At 48.8% G+C, this 15,220-nt stretch overlaps 1 protein-coding gene and 1 long non-coding RNA gene across 36 annotated transcripts in view; one reads left to right on the top strand and one right to left on the bottom strand.

Annotated features, from left to right (window-relative positions):
• Positions 1-15,220, top strand: part of NLRP1 (NLR family pyrin domain containing 1) — a 118,155-nt gene that overhangs the window by 85,379 nt on the left and 17,556 nt on the right. For 8 of the 35 annotated variants that reach the window (XR_010152774.1, XM_054671100.2, XM_063798245.1 and 5 more), the window contains 5 exons: positions 488-568; positions 888-1,050; positions 3,200-3,423; positions 12,113-12,375; positions 12,878-13,009. Coding sequence is in view for 24 of the 35 variants with exons in the window: in XM_054671100.2 (XP_054527075.1) it covers positions 488-568; positions 888-1,050; positions 3,200-3,423; positions 12,113-12,375; positions 12,878-13,009 (863 nt within the window). In the remaining 11 variants the exon portion in view is untranslated. Of the gene's footprint in view, positions 1-487; positions 581-887; positions 1,051-3,199; positions 3,424-12,112; positions 12,408-12,877; positions 13,010-15,220 lie in introns of all 35 variants that reach the window. The other 27 variants (XR_008540480.2, XR_008540481.2, XR_010152773.1 and 24 more) reach the window with 9 other exon arrangements.
• The window catches only part of LOC104002770 (uncharacterized), a 41,558-nt gene that overhangs the window by 25,477 nt on the left and 861 nt on the right, over positions 1-15,220 (bottom strand). The gene's annotated exons all lie outside the window — the stretch shown is intronic.

Raw genomic sequence — 15,220 nt, 5'->3', positions numbered from 1 at the left:
GGGCAAAGCTGGGAGCATCATGACAGGGGTTGGGGGAGGTCAGCTGTGGGAGGTCATTCCCTCCATCCCTCTGCCCCTGATGTGGGACGGGGCAGGTTTCCTACCCAAGAGGGTGCTACCCCCACGAGAGAGCTCCCACTCCTAGGAACTGGCTGGATTTCCGTTTCCCTCTCTCCGAGACCCACCGGCTGGTGCTTCCCCTCTCCAGAATGTCTATGGCATGTATCAAACCCTGAACCGGGGTCCGGCCTCTTCCATTCTTGGCTGCTAAGGCCTGGGAATCACATCTCCATCTTTGCCCTGCCATCTAAAAAAAAAAACAGAGTCTCACTCTAGTGCTCAGGCTGGAGTGCAGTGGCATGTTCATGGCTCACTGCAGCCTCAACCTTCTGAGCTCAAACAATCCTCCCACCTCCGCCTCCTGAGTAGAACTGGGACTGCAGACGCTCACCACCATGCCTGGCTGATATTTTTCTTTTTTCTGTAGAGAGGGCGGCTTCCCATGTTGCTCAGGCTAATCTCAAACTCCTGGACGTGAGCAAGATCTTCCCAATTGCTGAGATTGCAGGCAAGAGCCACAGTGCCTGGCCCCTTTCATCTTTTGAACCATGTTCTCTCTCAACCTGCCCACCTGGGCATGCTGGGGAGAGTGGCACTTCTATTCCAGTGGGGAAGGGGAGATGGGCGGAGGCTGGGCTGGAGGCACTGGAGTGGGGCTCCCCAGACAGCAGGCAGGCAGCCATGGAGCAGGAGCAGAAGCTGCAGACACACTCCCTGCCATGGTCCAGGCAGGCCAGCCTTGGGAAGGGCCCCTTACAGTGCAGCCATAGGGGCTAGGGGAGGCCAGGCGGGAGAATCTGGAGCTGACCGCTGCCTTGCTGTTTCAGAGGAAAGCTCCCCAGAGGTAGTACCGGTGGAACTCTTGTGCGTGCCTTCTCCTGCCTCTCAGGGGGATCTGCATATGAAGCCTTTGGGGACTGACGATGACTTCTGGGGCCCCACGGGGCCTGTGGCTACTGAGGTAGTTGACAAAGAAAAGAACTTGTACCGGTGAGTGAGGGGGCTCTGCTGGTCCCAGGCTGGCCTCCCGCACCCCACTGCCCATCCTGGGTCCCCACAGACAGTCAGCGCCACCCCCTACCCCCAACTCACACTCACCACTGGGTCCCCTCCTCTTGCCAAGACAACAGGCAGAGACAGGGCTGAGACACTGGGTGTCTGCTTTTCATATGGAAAAAGATGTTTTCTTATGAAACTTAAAATTTTCAAACATATACAAAAATAGTACAAGGAGCTTCCATGTACCCATCACCCAGCTTCAGCCACTGTTTTGCCAAATTCGTTTCAGCTGTTCACTTTCCCCCTCTTTGTTATTGTGACAGTATTTTAAATCCAAGACATCGGGTGATTTTACCCTTAAATATTTCATTACGCATCTCAAAAAACAAAAATAAAAACCTTTTCTTCCATAACATAACTACAATGCCAATATCACATCTGACAAAGCTGGCAGTAAGTCTTTCATTTCATCTACTCCCCAATCCATATTCAAATTGCTCAATTGTCTAAAACATGTTCTTATAGTTGGTGTTGTGGTTTGGTTGGGTTTGGTTTGGTTTGGTTTTGAGACAGAGTCTTGCTCTGTCACTCAGGCTGGAGTGCAATGGCACAATCTTGGCTTACCTCAACCTCCACCTCCCAGGTTCAAGCGATTCTCCAGCCTCAGCCTCTCTAGTAGCTGGGACTACAGTCACACGCCACCACGTGTGAAAAATGAAAATTGTATTTTTAGTAGAGATGGGGGTTTCACCATATTGGACAGGCTGGTCTCGAACTCCTGACCTCAGACGATCCACCCTCCTCAGCCTCCCAAAGTGCTGGGATTACAGGCGTGAGCCACCGCGCCTGGCCAGTTGGTGTGTTCTTATCAGGATCCAAACAAGGTCCACTCATTTTATTTTCTTTGTTATGTTTCTTAAATCTCACTTAACTCTCTTAATCTGTATGCTCCTGTTTTATTAACAGCCACTAATGAGCTAAGGACTGTACTAGTAGCTGGGGACCCTAAGATGAATATGGCAGCCCTGCCCTCCCAGGGCTTACAGTCGCACTAGTAGTAATTCTCTATAGTCATACTCATGATCTCTTATATAACATGTTACCACTCACCAAACACTGCCACAGACATCATCTCAACCAGGAGACAGCGTCACTCCCAGCTCACACCTACAGAAGCTGGGGCATCCCGGGACCCACTATTAACCCACCTGAGGAGCCTTGGGAAAATCACTTCTGATCTCTATAAAAGTGTTGTTTCCAGTTCTAAGGGTTTAGCATTAATATTAGCACATACGGCCAGGCATAGTGGCTCATGCCTATAATCCCAGCACTTTAAGAGACCGAGGCAGGAGGATCACTTGAGTCCAGGAGTTCAAGGCCAGCCTGGACAACATGGCAAAACCTTGTGTCTACAAAAATTACCAAAAAAATTAGCTGGGCGTGGTGACATGTACCTGTAGTCCTAGCTACTCAGGGAGCTGAGGTGGAAGAATCGCCTAAGCCAGGGGTTTCGAGGCTGCAGTGAACCAAGATCGGGCCACTGCGCTCCAGCCTGGGCAACAGAGTGAGACCATATTTCCATAGATTAGATAGATAGATAGATAGATAGATAGATAGATAGATAGATAGATAAGATAGATAGATAGATTAGATAGATAGGTAGATAGATAGATAGATGATAGATAGATGATAGATGATAGATAGACAAGACAGACAGATAATCTTAGCACATATATTGTTATTAATTATTGGTAAATAGGCCCCTTACATATACGAACACTTGTTATTTCATCATTACCATCATTGCCATCATCAACATAGTAGAAACAGTTCACTGCTCCCAGGCGTGTACTAAGCTGTGAGCATGCATTAAGTCACTTATTCTCGTAACTAGGAGATGGGAGCTATAATTACTCCTACTTACAGATGAGGAAACCAAAAACAGGAAGGTTAAATGACTTGCTCAGGGATCCACAGTCAAGAGCAGAAGAGCCAGGACTAAAATGCAAGTCCATCTGATTCCGAAGTCTGGGCTCGAAGCCACTGTACCGTATCCACAAGCCCCTGCATGGGGTCTGGCATCCAGCAGGTGCTCAGTGAGTTCGTGCAATAAGGGTCTGCCTCTCCCTCTTCTTCCCAGAGTTCACTTCCCTGTAGCTGGCTCCTACCGCTGGCCCAATACGGGTCTCTGCTTTGTGGTGAGAGAAGCAGTGACCGTTGAGATTGAATTCTGTGTGTGGGACCAGTTCCTGGGTGAGATCAACCCACAGCACAGCTGGATGGTGGCAGGGCCTCTGCTGGACATCAAGGCTGAGCCTGGAGCCGTGGAAGCTGTGCACCTCCCTCACTTTGTGGCTCTCCAAGGTAAACAACAGGGAAGGATAGGGAGGAAGGTGGTGATAATTATGGGCCTGAAAGGGAGTGTAGAATGATGATCTCCTGGGAGAGGGTGTTGTGGCTTCCTTAGAGGGGCCGGGGGGGTGGTTATGGAGATGGGGACTAAGATTTTCCTGCATTCCACTCTTCTCTGGACTTATCTTTTTGAAACACATCTCCCAGCCTCATAATTATATCTGCCTAAACTTACTTGAAAGTTTTTATTAAGTGTCATTTATATAGACTGTATCACTCAAGGTCCCAGCAGGAAAGAGATGATATGCTCAGTTGAGATTTTTGAAGAAGCTTTTCAAAGACAGGACCATTTACAGAGTAAGGCTAAGTGAACTAACGAAGAATGTTGGGGCAACAGGGACTAGCAACAATAGGAAGCCATCACTACTCCTACAGGCAGGGAGAAGAAACAGTGTCATCAGACGCCATCTGAGAGCTGGAGCCATGAAACAGGGGCTTCCCATAGAAGATAGTAATCATAAAGTATGATTTTATGTCACCTCCAAAGACTTCCCACAGAGTTCCAAGAAATATCAGCTAACAGTCAAAAATCTCACAAAGGGCAAACAAGGCACCAGAAGTAAGAGCCAGCAGAAATGACAGATACCAGAATCAGTCCCTTAAATCCTTCAGATGCTGAAATTATCAGAAAAAGAACATAAAATAAGTGTGTATAATATGACCAAAAAAAAAAGTAACCTTAAAACTATCAGCAAAAAGCAATGAACCATTAAAAATGACAAATCAAAGTTGGAAACTAAATTGACTAAAAAAAATGAAAAAACAAGGCCGGGCGCAGTGGCTCACGCCTGTGATCCCAGGACTTTGGGAGGCCGAGGAGGGCGGATCACGAGGTCAGGAGATCGCGACCATCCTGGCTAACAAGGTGAAACCCCGTCTCTACTAAAAATACAAAAATTAGCCGGGCGTGGTGGCAGGCGCCTGTAGTCCCAGCTACTCGGAAGGCTGAGGCAGGAGAATGGCGTGAACCCAGGAGGTGGAGCTTGCAGTGAGCCAAGATCGCACCACTGCACTCCAGCCTGGGCCACAGAGTGAGACTCTGTCTCAAAAAAAAAAAAAGAAGAAACAATCAAGTAACTTGTAGGATACCATGATAAGTCCTAATATATATCTAAATGGAATTCCAGAAAGATAAGATAGAGAGAAGGGAAAAAAATGGAATATTCAACAAGACAATTGCAAACAAATTTCTGGAAGTATTGAGACATATGAGACTTCTCAGAATGAGAATCCCCAAAACTGCAATGCAGGAAAGAGAGAGAGAAGGGAGAGAAAAAATCAAGATTAGTCTCATTAATGTGAAACTACAGAATAAGAAAGTATGAGGGAAAGCCTTGACATCAGCCAGAAAGAAAGGGTTATAGGTGTGAGCCACTGTGCCCAGCCAATGTCTATCAATTTAGTGAGCAAGTTAGAAGAATCTGATGTGTCCCCATGTCAAATCATGACTCCAATAGAAGCTTCATTTAATTGCTGATAAAATGATTTGATAAACAATTTATGTTATAGCTTACATCAGTTATAAGCACTTTTATGATTTGTACAGTTTAGCTAGATATTAAATGGGTTTTTAATATTTTTTCTTTTCTTAATTTCTTTATTTCCCAGGAATAGAGGTAAATGAGAATTTATTTTTAATTTCTCATTTGTTAGTTGATATGTTGTAGTATCATCCCAGTAGTTCAATGTATTTTTAGTATCACCTCAAAATAAAGGTATTAACTTTACAGTATGCATATATTAAGGTAATCAAGGCATATATATAAGAAAAATTATTTAGAAGCTAGTAGAAAGAGAAAAATCAAATGAGAAAAATAAAAAGCAAGGAACTGCTCAGTACCCAGAACCAGGAAAGTCTTGTTTGTTGAGGCCACAAAAGTTCAGTAAACAATTCAAGCTGCACACCAGGAGGAGAGCATGGGGCAGGGAAAGAGAGTCCCGGGGGCCTCAGGATCCCTGGGGCACCTGGTTGAACAGTCAGGGTCATATGGGCATTCCCTAGGGAAGGTCCCAGACTAAAACAGAATAGAGGGATGAGGTGCAAGACAGCTCTGGAATTGTAGAGGTCCATTTAGAAAGGAAGAGATTGAGGAGAGGAAACTGATGGCTGAAACAAGAAGCTGGGACAAGTTACTTGTTCCCACCGGGCAATCTATAGAGTAATGAACACAGCCACGACCACAACCAGCCTGCCTCTTCCACAAGTGAGACCATGGCCAGGGGTCCCCAGGTACTCTATCAAGAAGAGAGGGGCCTGGCTAATAGAGTCAGTGGGCTCAGCTCTGTCGTAGCTCTGCCCATGACCAGCAGCAAAAGAACTTGGCTTGCCCCAACCTGGGATGCTCAGGGCTGCACCACCACTCCCTGCTCTAACCAGGGTATTCCAGGAGAAACCTCATGCAGCTAAGGTCTGGAGCCAGAATGTACCACCAGGGCCCGAGGGGACAAAGTCTGCCTTCAGGTCCTGCTCCAGCGCCCCCTCATTCCCCACTCTCAGAGGTGGATGAGCTGGCCCTCCCCATTGTGAGGACTCCCAGGCCATGCCCTGCTCAGTCTCCTGCGTGCATCAAGTGGGCCTGGGAGACGGGATTTGTCCAAGGAATTGGGTGACCCTCCGAGTGCACAGGCATCTAGCTGAAGCCTGCCAGGCTGACAGCCAAATCAGAATAGGAATGAATTCACTGTGCTTGTGGCACTGTCCTTTGTGGCACTGGAACTTGGCCAATAAGAACTGTGAACAATAACTGAGCATCCTGTGCCTGGAACCATGCAAGGTAGTTCCGTATATATTAATATCATCTCTTTTTTCATAATGAACTGGGAAATTAGGCACTACAGTTTTCCCTTGGTGTACCAGTGAGGAAACTGAAGCCGAGAGAGGTGAAGACCCTCTTCCAGAGTTGGGATTCTATCCCAAGTCCTGTTTATCCCAGGCTAAGAGCTACACCCCTACCCCTCCCCAGTCCTGCCCAAGCCCATGTCCCACTAGCCTTCTCTAGACCAAATTCGGAGCCTCACCTTGTGGCCAGATAGGATTTACTCCCTTTGGACTCCGTACACAAGCTTGTACAACCTGCGGCCTGTGGGCCACATGCGGCCCAGGATGGCTTTCGATGAAGCCCAACGTGAATTCGTAAACTTTCTTAAAACATTATGAGACTTTCTTGCGAATTTTTTAAAGCTCACCAGCTATCATTAGTGTTAGTATATTTTACATGTGTGGCCCAAGACAATTCTTCTTCTTCCAATGTGACCCAGGGAAGCCAAAAGATTGGACACCCCTGCCACAGAACAAGAGGCAAAATGCACAGAGGCCGCTTTTAGCTAGCCATGACCAGCCAGGAAACCAATCCCTGGGGCCGGGCAGGGCCCCTTCCAGAAATGCTTGCTGCCTGCTGTCTGGGCTGCAGCTGTTCATTGCCCTGGAAACGATGACCTCACTGCCTGACACAGGGTCTGATTTAGGACTTGGGCACTGGTGCTTCATCACTGTCGTCGCTGAACGGGTGATGAGTCATTAACTTTCCATGGTGAGTTTTCTCCCACTATAGCTAGAGCTTGAGGCTTTCAGCCTCTCAGCTTCATCACCGTGGCAATGGGCATTCTCACCCTCCTGCAGGACCAGCTCTAGCAGTCATAGGGCCCAGCACAAAATGAAAGCGCGGAGCTCTTCATTCAAAAATGATTAAGAATGTCAAGACCACCAAACATGAAACCAAGCACCAAGCCCTGCTGAGCTCAGGACCCTGTGTGACTGCACAGGCCACACATCCATGAAGCTGGCCTTGTCCTTCGGGTCCTTCGTTCCCCCACCCACCCATCTCCTTCAGCACACACAGACCTCTGCTCTCCACACAACCCTCCCTCCAAGAGGAAGTGAGTTCCCTCATTTTTGTCACACTTGCTCCTCTCTGTGCTGCCTGTGGGAACAAGAACACTTCACACAGACACCTGAGTGGGGTCTCGCCCCATTCCCACTCCCTCCCCCTGCCCACCTACTCAGGAGTTCAACCAGATGAGATGGCTGGAAACCACAGTGATATCCCTCAGGCCTCAAAACTGTTGTCTTCCTGGAACCAACACTTACTGAATCGTATAACAATATAGAGTCCCAAAACTCAGATTAAGCAAAATGGATATTCAAAATACCTTAGTGGCTGGGTGCAGTGGCTCACACCTGTAATTTCAACACTTTGGGAGGCAGAAACGGGAGGATGACTTGAGCCCAGGAGTCTGAGACAAGCCTGGGCAACATAGTGAGACCCCATCTCTACAAAAAAATATTGAAGAATTAGCCAGGCATGGTGGTGCGCACCTGTAGTTCCAACTACTCAGGAGGCTGAGGTGAGAGGAGCACTTGAGCCTGGAAGGTCAAGGCTACAGTGAGTCATGATCGTGCACTGCACTCCAGCCTGGGTGACAGAGCAAGACTCTGTCTCAAAAAAAAAAAAAAAAAAATTTAGTAGCTTTTTCTTCCCAGACCCCAAGAGTTACCAAGAGGACTGGGCCAAGTTGTTTGAGGAAGAAACAGAAAGAACCACCACAGCCAGGTGGATAGATTGGTCAAGCTGCATTTTATCTGTAATACGAGCAAGTGGCCCTTATTATCCCCAGGGCTTTATAGACACAAACCCAGTCAATCTGCACAGTGACACCGGGAGGGGGATGCTGTTATCAGCCCCACTTTACAGATGATGCACAGAGAGGGCAAGTAATCTGCTCAGAGTCCCACAGTTGGCAAGAACCCTTGCTGGGAGTCAAAGCCAGGCAGTCCATATCATTTAGCTGCTCTGCTAGACAACCCTCTAGTGCCCTACCTTCATGTGATGTGGGTCCCACTGTCCCTGCTTGAGCAGGAGAGCCACTGTGCCCCTCAACAGCTCACCTGAGCCTGGAAGGTGCTGAGCACACACACTCAGCAGGAAGGGAACGGCCAGGCATCAGGCCACAGGCCCAAGGGCAGCATCTAAAGGAGGGAGAGTCCCCAGGCTCCCGGACAGCAGGAGCAGCAATGTCCCAAGGCAAACACCGGGCATGCGGCTGGGAAAGGAGGAAGGAGCTGACAGGCTTCCGTTGGCGGAGCACTTGTGATGCTTTGAGCCATTGTTCTATTTGCTGTCTGTATTCCCCATTGGGCCACAAGCTCTGGAATTGCAGTGCCCATGTCTTTCCTGTTCACAGCTACATCCACAGGGGCTGGCACATTGTCCGTACTCAATAAGCTTTTGTATAATAAGCAGATGCAAAGCCCTGGACCCCGGACCCACAGAAACATGCCTACCTCATGATAGCTTTTTCTAAATTTTTCTAGTGCAACCAGCCAAAGGCAGCGTAGGTCTTTCTGCCAGTGAGACTTCCTCCAGTCAACACTCAACCTTCTTCTCCTTCAGACTACAGTCTTCCCCATTGCTTCCCTTCTCTCTCCAATCTATCAGCACAAATATACTGTCAGGTTTGGATGAGGTGACTCTACCACAATCTACGGAAAGGGCAGTATGTGCAAGAAGGGGGGTGACCAGCTCATCTTAACACTGACAGTCCTGCACCCCCAGGAGCCCTCTCGGTCCTGGGCAAGCATGGACAGTTGGTCACCCTAGCAAGAAGGTAAGTTGGAGACACCCAGCACCTTCTGGAATTCAGCAGAAATTCAAGTGGCACCGAGCATCTGTTAGTGCTCCAGACTGTGGTCAGAATCCTGGGATCTGGTCCTAGGACCATGGCTGGTTGTGTGGCCTTGGAAAAAGCACTTTCCTCCCAGGATTTCAGCTCCCTCAACTGACATGTGAAGACATTCCAGTGCTTTGGAGGTCAGGATGAGACCATCCATTTAGTGCCAGTGATGGCAACGCAAACCAGCATCGCCTCTTGGAGAAGCAACTGGGGGGTGAAGGAGGTCATACCATCTCACAAGCTTTCCTCATCCCTTGGTACTGATTGATTTCAAGGCAATAACACAAGGGAAACAGAAGCTTTCTGCAGAATATGTGCATTGCAGGTGCTATTTATCATGGTGAAAAGTTGGAAGCAAACTCAACACTGAAATGAGAAACAGGCTGAATCACAGGGTGGTGCATCCACTAGCAGGGATCATATACGCGGTAATTAAATGGTCTGACATCCTTGCAGCAAGTTAAACTATCACAGGAAACAAGAGACAAAGTGTCATGGACTACAATAAAAATAGGAAAAGGTGTTGCTGCAGAGAAAGACTGTAATGCAGGCGTCCCATGCTAAGAATAGTTATACTGTGGCCAGGCGCGGTCTGGGAGGCCGAGGCAGAGGGATCACCTAAGGTCAGGAGTTCAAGACCAGCCTGGCCAACATGGTGAAACCCCGTCTCTACTAAAAAGCCAGGCGCAGTGGTGCATGCCTGTAGTCCCAGCTACTCGGGAGGCTGAGGCATGAGAATCACTTCAACCCAGGAGGCGGAGGCTGTGGTGAGCCAAGATCACACCACTGCACTTCAGCCTTGGTGACAGAGCTAGACTCTGTGTCAAAAAAAAAAAAAAAGAATAGTTGTATTGTTGATTGGTAAGATTCATAGGTGAATTCGTCCTCATTTTTTCAGATGATAGATACCACTGTGACTTTATTTTCATCCCAAAAACGCAGTTAAATGACAAAACTTAAGTAATGGTCTTCATGGACCCTTCTGGGATTGACATCTGACTAAGGGCTTTGTCCAGCTTGCTGGATGCCTTGTTGCCCAGAAACCACTTGCATTGCAGCAGTTACCAGGCAATGCAGGGATGGAGCTGGGACCTCTGATCCCTAGGCCAGTGTCTCTCCCATTACCAGTATTCATCCCTCAAGCTCTCTTGTAACTTCAATGTCCTTGCCTGGCGCTGGTCAGAGACTGCAATCAAAGGTACCAATTCTGGCTGATTTAAGCAGAAAAGGGATACATTGAAAGGTTATTGACTAACTCATAGACTTAGCAAAAGGTTATGCAACAAATCTAAGCGGGGGCGGGGGAAGATAGTGACCCAATGACTCAGAGAAACCAAGGGCAGAGCCAAGGTCACATCAGGAAAATATGGAGACAGGCCGCAGAAAATATGGAGACAGCTACTGTAGGACCCTCCTGCCCAGGAGCCACTGGGCTCTTTTTCTTTCTTTCTGGTTTTTTGTTTTTTGTTTTTGAGACAGGGTCTCACTCTGTCACCCAGGCTAGAATGCAGCAGCACAATCATAGCTCATTGCAACCTTGAACTTCTGGGTTCAAGTGATCCGCCCACCTCAGCCTCCTAAGTAGCTGGAATTATGAGTGTGCACCACCACACCTGCCTCTCACTGGACTCTTCACCCAACTGCTACTGCCAGAATTCTCTCTCTCTGCATCTGTTTCACCCCTCTAGACTTGAGGTCCCAGTTAGAGACAACCACTTAGTCAAGTCTTGGTCACACACCTGTGTCCTTGCTGTCAGGGAGTAGTAGCATCCTGAGTGGGGGGCTTGGCTTGCCTCCTGCCAAGACCCACACAGTGCTGGAGGAGGAGGCTCTTCCTAAAAAGAAGAGTTTGAATAGTGAGTGGCCAAACACCTTGGTCACTCTATGTTCCTACTGCCCCTTCCTCCTCCTTGTTCTCTACCTGCCTAGTCAAACCTTCCAGCATCACTCAATGGTCTCTCATAGAGAATCCACACCAGCACAGGCAACTAAAGGTTCTATATCTTTCCCAGCTCCAGGGCGAGGGGCTGGGTTTGCGTATAAGTTTGGCTCAAGGGTGATCCTTGAGCTCCACTTAGGAGTTCAGCACTGCTAAGTGCTCCCACCTGGTGGCACAATTTCCCACAGCCTCCAAAGGCCCCAGGCCTAGAAATGCCCTCTTCCCCATGCTGGGTGTCTTAGCCTGTTCAGGCTGCTATAACAAAATACCATAAACTAGGTAGCTTGTAAATAACAGAAATTTGTTTCTCACAGTTCTGGAGCCTCGTAAGTCCAAGATCAAGGCACCAGCAGATTTGGTGTGTTGGTGAGGCCCATTCCTCATACATGGAGCCTTCTAGCTGTGTCCTCACAGGGTGGAAGGGGCAAGCAAGCTCCCTTGAGTCTCTTTTGTAAGGGCACTAATCCCATTCATGAGAATTCCACCCCCATGACCTATTCACCTCCCATAAAAGCTTCACCTCTTAATACCATCACCTTGGGGGTTAGAATTTCAACATATGAATTGTAGGAGGACACAGACATTCAAGACCATAGCACTGGGCTCCCCCAAGAAGGTACCTGAGCCTAAGCCCTGGGATCCTACAGTGCCAGCAAATCCTGACTCAGTAACAACACTAAATCTAGGCCTCTTGGGCTGGACGCAGTGGCTCACGCCTGTAATCCCAGCACTTTGGGAGGCCGAGGCAGGCAGATCACCTGAGGTCAGGAGTTCAAGACCAACCTGGCCAACATAGTTAAACCCCATCTCTACTAAAAATACAAAAATTAGCTGGGCATGGTGGCAGGCGCCTGTAATCCCAGCTACTCGGGAGGCTGAGGCAGGAGAATCGCTTGAACCCAGGAGGCGGAGGTTGCAGTGAGCTGAGATTGTACCATTGCACTCCAGCCTGGGCGACAAGAGCGAAACTCTGTCTCAACAAAATAAATAAATAAAAATAAACCTGTGCCTCTTCAATCCATTCTTTTACAGGGGGCCATGTGGACACATCCCTGTTCCAAGTGGCCCACTTTAAAGAGGAGGGGATGCTCCTGGAGAAGCCAGCCAGGGTGGAGCTGCATCACATAGTTCTGGAAAACCCCAGCTTCTCCCCCTTGGGAGTCCTCCTGAAAATGATCCATAATGCCCTGCGCTTCATTCCCGTCACCTCCGTGGTGTTGCTTTACCACCGCCTCCATCCTGAGGAAGTCACCTTCCACCTCTACCTGATCCCAAGTGACTGCTCCATTCGGAAGGTGACACTAAGAGCCAGAAAGGCTGGGCCACGGTGGGTTGATGGTAAACACAAAATGCAGCCAGAGAGCCCCCTAGAGGGTCTTCAACTGGGACCAAGGGTGGGCCTCTTGTACAGGAGAACCTTGAAGTGGGCATACAATTCGTCCCTTCTCAGTCTTGGACTGGTGTCCTGCCTCTCCAAGGTATCCCCCTGCTAGGTTCATTGATCAATCACTGATCTTTGGACAGTTTCTTGCGGCCCCTGTCCAGGAATCAAAGGATTGGAGGCCTCCATGCCTAAAACTGTAGCCTTTCCTCATTCTAACTTCCCTAACAATAACCCTATTCCTATCCTGAAGACATCAAAGACCAAGTGCGGGCTGTCTCTGTAGCGGGGAGGGAGGCAGGGGTGATATAGCCCCACTCTGTCCACACAAACACACAGATGCACCATCCCCCCTATTCAAACCACATTCCACGGGGCAGAAGCCTCCCTTAATCATTGTTCCCTATGTTCTGTAGGCCATAGATGATCTAGAAATGAAATTCCAGTTTGTGCGAATCCACAAGCCACCCCCGCTGACCCCACTTTATATGGGCTGTCGTTACACTGTGTCTGGGTCTGGTTCAGGGATGCTGGAAATACTCCCCAAGGTGAGCAGCCCAGTGTCTGCCTCTTCACTGCGAACAGAAGTCCTACCTGGGAATGAATGCCTGTGGGGCAGGTCTCAGGGCTTTCTCAGGGACAGGATAAATCGAGGTTGAACAGAAAGTGAGTGGGATTTAGAGAAAGTGGGAATGCTTCCAGGACTGGGAGAAAGAAAGCTCGGAGGAGGGAGGATCACATGCAGGATGAGAAGGATGATGGGGTTTGACCTGGGGGCACCGGGAAGTGTTTGGGCTATAGGTCGTCAATGTCCTTCAGTCCAGAGCACCAGGAACAAACCTGTAGTTGAGCATACTGGGTTTATTAATCATTGCAGTGGCAGAACACATATTATGGGGAACCATGGGGTGTCTCAGTAAAGGGTGTTAGAATCTGCTATAGGATTTGGGCCTTGGTTGCATACATCTGAGGAAGATCTAAGGAAACGAAGATTTTCTTTAGATTGGGTGTTGGTTCAGGCCACACGGAGATTTGTGGAAGAACATTTCAGGCAGAAGGAATGTGTGCAGAGGCATAGAGGTGGGAGCAAGCTTGACGCCTCCAGATGACAAAAAAGAGGTCAGTATAGCAAAAGATGAGTCAGATTAGAGGCAGGGTCTTACCAGGCCTCATCTGCCCTGTGGCCCTGGTATGCACTTTGCACTTTGTTCTAAGTGCAATGGCAAGCTTTTGAGGATCATAAACATGCTAATACAAGACCTGATTTACAGCCAGGCGCAGTGGATCACGCCTGTAATCCCAGCACTTTGGGTACCGAGGCGGGCAGATCACTTGAGGTCAGGAGTTCGAGACCAGCTGGCCAACATGGTGAAACCCTGTCTCTACTAAAAATACAAAAATTAGCTGGGTGTGGTGGTGTATGCCTGTAATGCCAGCTACTCAGGGGGCTGAGGCAGGAGAATCACTTGAACCCGGGAGGCAGAGGTTGCAGTGAGCCGAGAGTGCACCACTACACTCCAGCCTAGGTGACAGAGCAAGACTCTGTCTCAAAAAAAAAAAAAAAAAAAGACCTGATTTACTTTCATAAAGATGCCTCTGGCTGCTGGGTGAGAACGAATGATAAGCAGGCAAGAGTGAAAGCAGAGAGACAAGTCAAAAGGCCATTATGGGCCAGGCGCGGTGGGTCATGCCTACAATCCCAGCACTTTGGGAGGCCAAGGTGGGTGGATCACCTGAGATCAGGAGTTTCAGACCATCCCGACCAACATAGTGAAAACCTGTCTCTACTAAAAATACAAAAAATTAGTGGGGCATGGTGAGAGGCACCTGTAATGCCAGCTACTCGGGAGGCTGAGGCAGGAGAATTGCTTGAACCCGGGAGGTAGAGGTTGCAGTGAGCCAAGATCACTCCCCTGCACTCCAGTGTGGGCTACAGAGCAAAACTCTGTCTAAAAAAAAAAAAAAGCCAGGTGTGGTGGCTCACTCCTGTAATCCCAGCACTATGGGAGTTCAAGGCAGGCAGATCACCTAAGATCAGGAGTTCCAGACCAGCCTGGCCAAGATTGCAAAACCCAGTCTCTACTAGAAATACAAAAATTAGCCGGGAGGACCAGGCGTGGTGGCTCAAACCTGTAATCCCAGCACTTTGGGAGGCTGAGGCGGGCGGATCACAAGGTCAGGAGATCGAGACCATCCTGGCTAACACAGTGAAACCCCATCTCTACCAAAAATACAAAAATTTAGCCAAGCGTGGTGGTGGGTGCCTGTAGTCCCAGCTACTTGGGAGGCTGAGGTAGAAGAATGGCGTGAACCTGGGAGGCGGAGGTTGCAGTGAGCCAAAATTGTGCCACTGCACTCCAGCCTGGGCGACAGAGCGAGACTCCGTCTCAAAAAAAAAAAAAAAAAATTAGCCGGGAGTGGTGGTGGGCACCTGTAAACCCTGATACTTGGGAGGCTGAGGCAGGAGAATTGCTTGAACCTGGGAGGTGGAGTTTGCAGTGAGCCAACATCGTGCCACTGCACTCCAACCTGGTCAACAGAGCAAGACCCTGTCTCAAAAAAAAAAAAAAAAATGCTGTTGTGGTTGGGTACAGTGACTTATGCCTGTAATTCCATCACTTTGGGAGGCCATAGTGGGAGAATCACTTGAGGCCAGTAGCTCAAGACCAACCTGGGCCATGTAGGGAGACCTCATCTCTATGAAAAATGAAAAATTAAGATGAGTATGGTGACGCACGCCTGTAGTCCCAGCTACTCAG

This window comes from Pan troglodytes, chromosome 19 (genome assembly GCF_028858775.2).
Source record: "Pan troglodytes isolate AG18354 chromosome 19, NHGRI_mPanTro3-v2.0_pri, whole genome shotgun sequence".
Taxonomy (NCBI): domain Eukaryota; kingdom Metazoa; phylum Chordata; class Mammalia; order Primates; family Hominidae; genus Pan; species Pan troglodytes.
The sequence above is the reverse complement of the archived record's forward strand: the minus strand, read 5'-3'. Positions and strand labels throughout refer to the sequence as shown.